The 9953-nt window shown below is 42.3% G+C and overlaps 1 protein-coding gene across 4 annotated transcripts in view; it reads right to left on the minus strand.

Annotated features, from left to right (window-relative positions):
* The window catches only part of AIDA (axin interactor, dorsalization associated), a 38956-nt gene extending 29040 nt beyond the window's left edge, over positions 1-9916 (minus strand). For all 4 annotated transcript variants that reach the window (XR_006198879.1, XR_006198878.1, XM_042925368.1 and 1 more), the window contains exons 1-2: positions 9637-9916; positions 1865-1934 (exon numbers count right to left, since the gene is read on the minus strand). Coding sequence is in view for 2 of the 4 variants with exons in the window: in XM_042925368.1 (XP_042781302.1) it covers positions 1865-1934; positions 9637-9746 (180 nt within the window). In the remaining 2 variants the exon portion in view is untranslated. The remainder of the gene's footprint in view (positions 1-1864; positions 1935-9636) is intronic.
* Positions 9917-9953: the final 37 nt, after the last annotated feature.

Raw genomic sequence — 9953 nt, forward strand, 5'->3', positions numbered from 1 at the left:
ATCACACATCAGCTTCAGCCTTAAAGAAAATTAAGAAAAAGTTTATTGTTTTTCATTAGTCTAATTATTGTTGTGTAACAAAGCTCACTTCTTGATGGCATTTGAAAAAATTTTTGCTTTTAGGTCAACTCACTTTACATTTGAGGTCACGTTGCTCATAGGTCCTAAATCTGAGCAACAGATGTTGGAGATAAAGCATGTAAGTAACTCAAGGCAAACAGGTGATTACAGTGTAGGAATCATTAAACTTCCAAAAATTTCCCTCAGCTTTCATTTGTTTCCCTATTCATAACACACTTGGTCAGCTGTTAATTCACACACTCAGACATTGGAAACTGTGTTTCAAAGTTAAGGTGTTTTGCCTCTCAATTTTGTCATGCCAGCCAATCACTTCCTAATCATTCCCAGAGTTCACAAATCTTAGAGAGGTGGTAAAGCCTATGAATCGTGTTTGTTCCTTTCCTCAAGCAAACCCATCGTTTCCTCCCTGGTAATTATTTTGCTGGGCTCAAATCTTAAATTTCCTACATCTACTGTGTACATTAACAACCGTAAAGGAATAAAGAAAAAACACATCTGTATATTGTAATATTGTGTTTTCTTTTTTAGATAAATAGAAAGAGTACATTAGATAATGTAGCTCCTAAATATTTTAAAAATGCAAATATACAAACTTGTGCAAGAAACATAGCTAACCCTCATCTTTTGGGTTTTTTCCCATCCAAACTCCTACAAACAAGAGTCAAAAGAATACAGGCAAAAGAACAAAGATAAATTTGTTCAGGCTTACTTAAAACACGTGCAAAAAACCACTCTCACCCCTTGTACTAAAAAAAAAAAAAAAAAAAAAAAAAAAAAGATTAATAAAAACAAATTAAGTCACTATAGTTTTTACAACATCTTAAGATAGGAGGGAAAATCTGACGCAGTAATTTTTTTCATTATCTACGAGATTAAAATTTGACTTTAACACTAGACACTCTGAGCCAGGAAAAAATGGGAATTGTTTCTTCCCTTTCTTCTCACTCTTTTAAAGCAAAGTTTCTTTTTTTTTTTTTTTTTTAAACGTTTATTTATTTTTGAGACAGAGAGAGACAGAGCATGAACGGGGGAGGGGCAGAGATAGAGGGAGACACAGAATTGGAAGCAGGCTCCAGGCTCTGAGCTGTCAGCCCAGAGCCCGATGCGGGGCTCGAACCTACGGACCGCCAGATCGTGACCTGAGCTGAAGTCGGACGCTTAACCGACTGAGCCACCCAGGTGCCCCTAAAGCAAAGTTTCTTAAAGTATCCTGTTTTTTTTTTTAATCTCTAACAATCCAGGGAATCAACTTGACACATTAAAATTTTAATTCAAGGAGAAAGAGCACCATTGAAACATTTTGTAACCATATGCAGTTACTTGGCTCGTGTATTTTTATGCCAAATTCTTGACTTGAACTAATTTTTTTCAGTGGTGGCTTTTGGGGGAGGCTTGTTTTTTGGATATGTGTCTGTTTTGAGAGGAGGGAAGAGGGAGTTAAGAGAATTCAGAGTTAATTAAGTATTGAAGTTGGATGTAATTACTCACAATCAAAATTGAGTCTCTGGAATCTACCTACCCCTCTGCAACTGGAGTGTAGCGGGTCTCCACTAAAGCTAAAGTCTAAATGGCTAAGTGGAGAAATTCATCAAGTGAGAAAGTCACAGAGTAGTAAATCAAGTGTTATCTCTCAGTGATCCCTTCATGTTCCCCAAAGCATAATCAGTGTTATTCTTTGTACTTAAGTGTAATAGTTTCTCTTGTTTGTTTTTGCTTAATGGATTTGAAAGACAGAATCCTTTCCATTTGGAATCTGATACATGTAGAGATTATTTTACAGTACCTTTTGTTCTTCTGTGAATTCAGAATTATTGTGTTGAGCTTGGGCCTCTTTTTGTAGATGTCTTGCTAATCTGTAAGAAGAAAAATAAATATTCTTTAGAATTGAAGGAAAGCAAACAATCTCAAGTGTAACAAGGTGAAATAATTTAAATCTTTTAAAAAACAGACGATGGGGGGGCACCTGGGTGGTTCAGTTGGTTAAGCGTCCAACGTCAGCTAAGGTCATGATCTTGTGGTTCATGGGTTCGAGCCCCGCGTCGGACTCTATGCTGACAGCTCAGAGCGTGGAGCCTGCTTCAGATTCTGTGTCTTCCTCTCTCTCTGCCCCTCCCCCGCTCACACTATATGTATGTGTGTGTGTGTGTGTGTCCGTCTGTCTCAAAAACAAATAAACATTAAAAGTAAATTTAAAAAAATAAAAAATAAAAAACAGACAATGGGGGTGCTTGGGTAGCTCAGTCAGTTAAGCATCTGACTTCTGCTCAGGTCCTGACCTCGTGGTTTGTGAGTTCAAGCCTGCTCTGCTCTCAGCACAGAGCCAGCTTCAGATCCTCTATCCGCCCCTCTGTCTCTCTGCATCTTCCCCGCCCTTGCACTGTCTCTCTCAAAATAAATATACTTACAAATATTTTTTAAAAAACAATGAAGTAGTGCTGAGATTAGTCAGACAGCCATGACAAAATGATAGCAGCCTATTAAATACTTTTCAAAACATTTTTCACGAAAAAGAAAATCCTCCACCAATCAGACATGAAAATCACTGTTTGCCCAATTATTGTTCTTAAAAATAGCAGCTGAGCCAAGGATGGATCTGTGTTACTAGGTCCAAATTCACCAGTAAGGATCCCAAGCTCTTTCTGAGACCACAAAAGCTAAATGACTGATTCTTACAGCCATACAATAAAAAGACAAATAGCTCAATTTAAAAATGGGAAAAGGATTTGGACAATTTCCCAAAAACGATATAAAACTGGTCAATAAGCCAATAAATATCGTATCATTAGTCATTAGGGAAATACAAATCAAAAGCACAATACGATACCACCTCACACCCACTACGATGGGTATAATTTCTAAAAAGAGAAAAAATAACGCTGTTGGCAAGGACATGGAAATTTTGGAACCTTCATGCAGTGCTGGTAGGAATGTAAAATGATGCAGTCACTGTGGAAAACAGTTTGGCAGTCCCTCAAAAGTTAAACATAGAGTTACCATACATAACCCAGCAATTTCAAAATTCTAGGTATAGTCCAAGAACTGAAAACATGCTCCCACAAAAAGACCTGTACATGAATGTTCACAGCAACAACATTAAGCACGACAGCCCAAACTGGAAATACCCAAGGTGTCCATCAACTGCAGAATGGATAAACAAAATGTGGTGCATCCTTTCAATGAAATAGGATTTGATCACAAAGAGGAACGAAGACTGCTGCTACAAGCTACAGCATGAACCTCAAAAACATCATGTGAAATGAAAGACACCAGATACAAAAAAATCACCTGATCATTTACACAAAATGTCCAGAATGGATAAATCCATAGAGACAGAAAGCAGATTTGTGGTTGACAGGGGCTGGGTAAGGAGGGAATTGGGAGTGACTGACATCAGATATGGGGTTTGAAATATTCTGAAATGAGATTGTGGTGATGGTTGCAGAACACTGTGAATGTACTAGAACCACCAAATTGTACAACTTTACAGTGGGAAATTTTTTTTTTAATTTTAAAAATGTTTTATTTATTTTTGAGACAGAGACACAGCATGAGCAGGGGAGGGGCAAAGAGAGAGGGAGACACAGAATCCGAAACAGGCTCCAGGCTCTGAGCTGTCAGCGGGGCTCAAACTCATGGACTGAGATCATGACCTGAGCCGAAGTCGGACACTTAACTGACTGAGCCACCCAGGTGCCCCATTTCTTAATTTTTTTTAATGCTTATTTATTTTGAGAGACAGAGCGTGAGTGGGGGAGGGGCAGAGAGAGAGGGAGACACAGAATCCGAAGCAGGCTCCAGGCTCTGAGCTGTCAGCACGGAGCCCAACGTGGGGCTCGAACTCACGAACCGCAAGATCATGCCCTGAGCCAAAGTTGAACGCTCAACCGACTGAGCTACCCAGGTGCCTCTACAATGGGAAATTTTATGTTATGTGATATTTATCTCAATTTTTAAAAATCTGTGGGGGGAAAATGACCATCGAAAGGATTCTTTGGTGAAACATTCTGTCACCGGCAAAAGAAATTAAAACCATAATTCTCAAGCATACTATACTCTTCTGGGTGGGGGGTGGAAGCAGGAATGCAAAGGGTAGCAAGTGTTTGATTTCCTACCAAACCAACTGCAAAAGACAGTTCAATGAATTTCAAAAAAAAGTCTTAGATGAGTTTTATTCTATGCAATCACACATGTCCTTAAAGACCAGGTGTAAAGTCCATTATATTTGATGGCCTCTCTCCAATCGACGAAAAGTATGCATCTTCCTTATTATAATGTATGAAACTCCTACATAAAATTATTGACATTTGCCAAGAATCACTCCACTATTTTACTTAATCAAACTGTTTCCATCCATTTATTTATTTTACCTCAAAGGTGGAAACCCATAATATTTTCCTACGATGTCATTTACAGACCCACTCTTTGTGGATTCTATACAAGAGAAGGTACAAATAGGAATAGATATTGCCATTATCCTTGTCCTTGTTCTGCACTTAGTTTCTAACTCTTGCTGGACTACCCCTTACATGAAGTTCTCTTTTAGGACTCATAGTCTACATTTCACAATGTCAATTACCTCAGGGAAGTTCTAGTGTGGCACAGTTTCTTTATTTGAACAGTGCTCACATAATACGCTAATAGTGACCGTTAACCTAAGCATGGTCGTTATCAGAAAGAAAGGGGGTAGCTCTCAACTCCTGCTCAAATGTTAATAGTCAGTGGACAAGGATGTTAAATTCAAACAGAACCTTGCTTTTAAAAATTAGGCAACAGACTGGGAGGAAATATTTGCAAATCATATGTCTGATAAAGAACCTATATCCAGAATACACAAAGAACGGTCATAAACTCAATAGGTAGGGGTGCCTGGGTGGCTCAGTCAGTTGACTCTTGATTTTGGCTCAGGTCCCTCTCTCATGGTTCACGAAAGGCAAACTAACCACAGTGAAGTATGCTACCCGTCTACTAGAATGGCTATCATAGAAAAGACAGGCAATACAAATGCCATCAATGTGGGGAAACAGTAACTCCAATACACCGCGGGTAGAAATGTAAAACTGTACAGTCAGTCTGGACAATACAGCAGTTTCCTTCACAAAGTATACGTAAACTTCTATTACCCAGAAATTCCACTCTTTGGAATGAAAATGTATGTGCACATGAAGAGTTACCTGTAAACGTTCACAACGGCATTACTGATAATAGTCAAAAAGTAGAAACAACTCAAATGTCCTTTAACTAGTGAACGGATACACAACGGTGGCATCCGTACGATGTGATGCTATTCGGCAGTAAAAGGAACAAAGTGCTGACACGTGCCGCAACGGGATGAACCTCAAATACACTATGCTGAGCGAAAGAAGCCACATACCAAAGATCACACTTCGTATGATTCCGCTTCCATGAAGTGTCCAGAAAAGACAAATCTTTACTATAGATTACAGGTTGCCTGAGGCTGGAATGAGAATATGGAGCGACTGTCAATGGACACAAAGGATCTTTGTTGGGTGATGGAAATGTTATGAAATTTAATTGTAGTGATGGTTGTACGACGTGGTATAAAATTGCTAAAAATTCACCGGACTGTATGTGTAAAATGGATAGATTTCATGGTATAAATATCATACTCTTTTTAAAAACTTTTTAAAGACCTGGATAAAAATTTAATTTTCTGAATCCATAAATGATTGCACTATTTTAAGACAAAGTGAGATGTGATCTTGCCCACTGAGGGAAAATCCACATGCTTTAGATATCAGATAAGCAGCTAAGACAGTTGACGATCTATTAGAAAAGGTGAGAAACCTCTCAAATATTCTTCTCTCCGGAATAATCTCATCCTACAAGGATGACTGTAGGGAAAAAAAAAAACAAAAACAAAACACTGTTCTCAGAGGGAGCTTAAATATAAACACATAAGCAACTGAAAGAAATCCCACAACGATCTATAACAAATTAGTGCTTCTCAAACTATCTGTAGTGAAGGACTAGTTTCTTTCCCCATTTTGCTCTAAGTTAACACTTTAACAAAATATAATAAAAACTACCATGAAGATGTCAAATTGCTAGTTTCTAAATCCTTTTTTAAGAGACAGAGCGGGGGTGGGCGGGAGTGCAGGGAGAGAGTGAATCCCAATCAGGCTCCACACTGTCAGCATGAAGCCGGATGTGGGGTTCAAAGTCACAGACCGTGAGATCGTGACCTGAGCCAAAACCAAGAGTCGGCCGCTTAACCAACTGAGCCACCCAAGCATCCCTAAAGTTTCCAAATCTTCAATTTCAATTCCTTGATCTCCTTACCGTAGACCAGCACCGCCACCTGCGGACCCACTTTGAGTAGCGGTGATGTAAGGCATAGTGAAGATGATTAACACCAGGTATTATTCAGTCTTCAAACTCATTCATTTAACAAGTATTTATTGAGCAACACGTGCTAGATTAATACCTCAGCACTGATCCTGTGAAATATCTGATTCTGAGCAACAGAGTCCATATCATTCCATCATAAGTGAGGGGGTCACTGTATCCCCAGATTGCTGAAAGAGCTGGCTGGCCTGCTTCATGAATTACTCTTAATTGGCCATGTATATATTGGCTAGCAATTCTAGTTTTGACATAATTCGTGTAAATCTTCCAACAATACTTTAATATCAACTCGGTGCTCCCACAGCATACTTCTGAACCCATTCATTAAAAGAATACAATATAGAATATCCAAATAAACAGTGATTTAATAATAACCTCGCATCACTAGGACACTAAGTGTAAAGCAGAAAACAAGACAACTCCTCTAACCCTGCCCTCCCAGAGTTTACACTCAAGAAGGGAGAGAGATAATGAACAATCAATACGTAAAATACACTGTATTTTAGATGGTGATACACACTATGGAAAAAAGTAAACAGGGTGTGTGGGGGGGGCGGTCAGGATGTGGGAGTAGGTAACAGGCTTTGCAGTTAGAAACAGGGTAGCCAGACAGGTCCTCATTGAGAAGATAATATCTGAACAAAGACCTGAAGGAGGTGACCATGCAACCCAAGCAGATAATGAAAGAAGAATGTTCCAGAAAAAGTACAAACAGCCCTAAGGCAGAAGCATGCTCCTGGAAACAGCAAGCAGTATGTAGTAGCACATACTCTTTTCATTCTTCTGTAACAGCAAGACCCAATCACTCTAAAATGCTCCATTAGACTCTCAGTGCTTTGAGGGTGGGAATCAAATCGTATTCATTTTTGTATCTCCAGCCCTCACTTGTTGAGTGATGAAATTGTTTAAGCTACTGTATTCTTACATTGTGATGGTACAGACATGTTTATTCCCTCCCGAAATATCCCTCCTCCCATAAATTTCACTGTGTTCCATGACTATCAAGTCCTTGCTGCCTACCGAGTTAGAAATGCCAGTTATCCTAGACTCTTCCTTCTTCACTCTCAATATGCTGCCCGTTCTTTTCTACATGATTTAGTGACCCTCAAATGGTCTCCTTCTCTGCAACCTTTCCTCCCAAACAGATAACTGAAATAAAAAAGACAATTTGCCTTCACTTTTGAATATCCTAATTTTCAATCCAACCTCATTTTACACGTAGCCTGAATGTTTACAAAATTTAAGGCAATCATTACTCCTCCGATTCGACGCTAGCAGTTTCTATCACTTGAGAACTACTCTGAATCATTACGTTCAAAGGTTAGTATTGAGGTCCAACAACAGATTTCTATGTGGCTATTACTCTCATGGAGAGGTTTCTAGAAATTCCAGCTTAACAGCTTGCATACTCAATTTTCCTTTGTGATTTCAATTGGACATGGTATTCTTCACTTCCCATTGTGAAGTCTGCTGCTGAGTCCCAGCACCGCACAAGCGAAGGCAGCTTTACATTTTTCAGGGCATGTGATTTCCGCTAACACGCAGAATGAGCACGCACAGGTGCTCGCTAACTGGCTACGGTAAGGTAAAGCTACGAGCTCTGGGAACCCAGTTCACTTACACAAGGCATCTTCAAGTGTCTTAAGCACCATGTAATAGAGCACCCAGGATTTAGTAAAACAACAACAATACCACACCAAAAAACCCCAAAAACCAAAACAACCGAAAACAAACAACCCGGCTTTCAGTGGTATAGTTTTATGACCCCCCGTTAATCTGTTTAACCTGAGAGCTTCAGTTTCCTGGTTTTGTAAAACGAGAGTAATGTTCTCACTAAGTAGTTGCAAGAGCAAGTGAAGTCAAGTGAAGATGCAAAACAAGCGCCAGCGTTGGGGGCACAGGGCTAAACAGCCCAGAGCAGGTTGTTTTCAGGGCTTTTGGAAACTACAAGTCTGTAGGACGTCGTGGAAAACATCTGCACATTTAAATTATCTTAACGGTCAGGTAAAAACAAGTTAACTATTGTAGAGAAAGGAAAAAGAATTTAAAGCTTCCCAGTCTCAATTGTATATCCTTTCCAGAAGACACGTGGGGGCGGGGATTTTACTCACACAAGGTTTCGTCCTCGGTTATACCTCAAACAATAACTTGCGTTTGACCAAAGAGTTAATTTAATGGCAACGGCTTGCAAACAATACCATTTTGGCAAGCAGTTCTTATTTTCAGTAAAAGGTGCAAGAAATAAGCAAGATTTTATACACACGTAAATCTTGTCTTTTAGTTTAAAAAAACACCCCCGAAGTTTTTTTTGGGGGGGGGGGGCAAAAAGAGAAAGAAATCGGACTTCGGGTCAAAGATCAAAGAGACTGGTACTCACAAAGTACCCAGCGGCTATACATTAGACACAGGACAAGGAGGAGGGACCCGAAGAGGGAGCGGTGGCTCCCGTGCGGGGTCCATTAATTCAGTTTGCTCTCTTCTGTTCACATCCTGCGCGGACTCCACCCAAAGCGACCGAGCGAGGGGGTGGGTGGGACTCACACAGCCCAGCAAATAACAGCTCCAGAAACCGAAACGGAATCGAGGTGAATTGTGAAAACACGGCTCACCAGCAAGAGGGGTGGAGAAGGGGTGCTTAAGGGGACCCTTGGCTGGTGAGGCACCCCTGTCCTCGCTGCTTCCTGGGGCACCCCCTCCCCTCAATCGCCACCAGTTCCCTCCTCTTGTCCTACAAATGGGAGGAGGAAGGCACCGCACAGAGCAAGGCCACTCATCCCTGGAACGTGGGCGGAAAACACACAAGTCTCCCTGAGCGATTCTAAAAGAGAAATTGAGGGGCAGCAACCTGGGAGAGGCGGGGGAAAGGAGGAAAGGAAACCGACTGCGGGGCGGGGGACGGGCACTAAAAGACGTAGCCTGCTAGGGCGGGCGCCCCAGGAAAGAGGGGCTACCTGTTGAATGGAACCGGCCCCGCGGCGGCGGAGGGGGACAGGGGCGAGGAAGCCCAGCGAGCGGACCGCCGGCTCCGGGGCAGCCCGCCGGGGCCAGTGCGATCCCAGCCCCAGTGCCTGCGGGGCCCCACCCTGGGAAGCCTTGGCTGCAGATACAGAGATGAGAGACACCGACAGAAGAAAGGGGGAGGCGGCCGACTGGAGCCGGGCTGGCCCGCTCCTGCGGTTAGTCACTCACATCTGATACTCGTCTATCGCCTCCACCAGCTGGCCCCAAGAGTCGAAGTCGGCGCCTCTCCTAAAACTGGCGCCCCAGCGCTGCAGCAGACTCCGGGTCACCTCCGACATGGCCGGTGCCCACCCCGTCCCCTCCCGCCCCTACCCCAGCGAGGCCGGGCTCTAGGGCGCCATCCTCCCCGGGCCTGGCCCCGACATTAACAGGGCCAGGAGGAACCGCTACGGCCACCACCGCCACCCGCCGAGGAGCCGCCCAAGCCCATTTGCCGCCACAGCCAAACTTTGCGGCTCCGGAGCGGCCGCCCCGCCGAGGCGCCG

Source organism: Panthera leo, chromosome F3 (genome assembly GCF_018350215.1).
Source record: "Panthera leo isolate Ple1 chromosome F3, P.leo_Ple1_pat1.1, whole genome shotgun sequence".
Lineage (NCBI taxonomy): Eukaryota > Metazoa > Chordata > Mammalia > Carnivora > Felidae > Panthera > Panthera leo.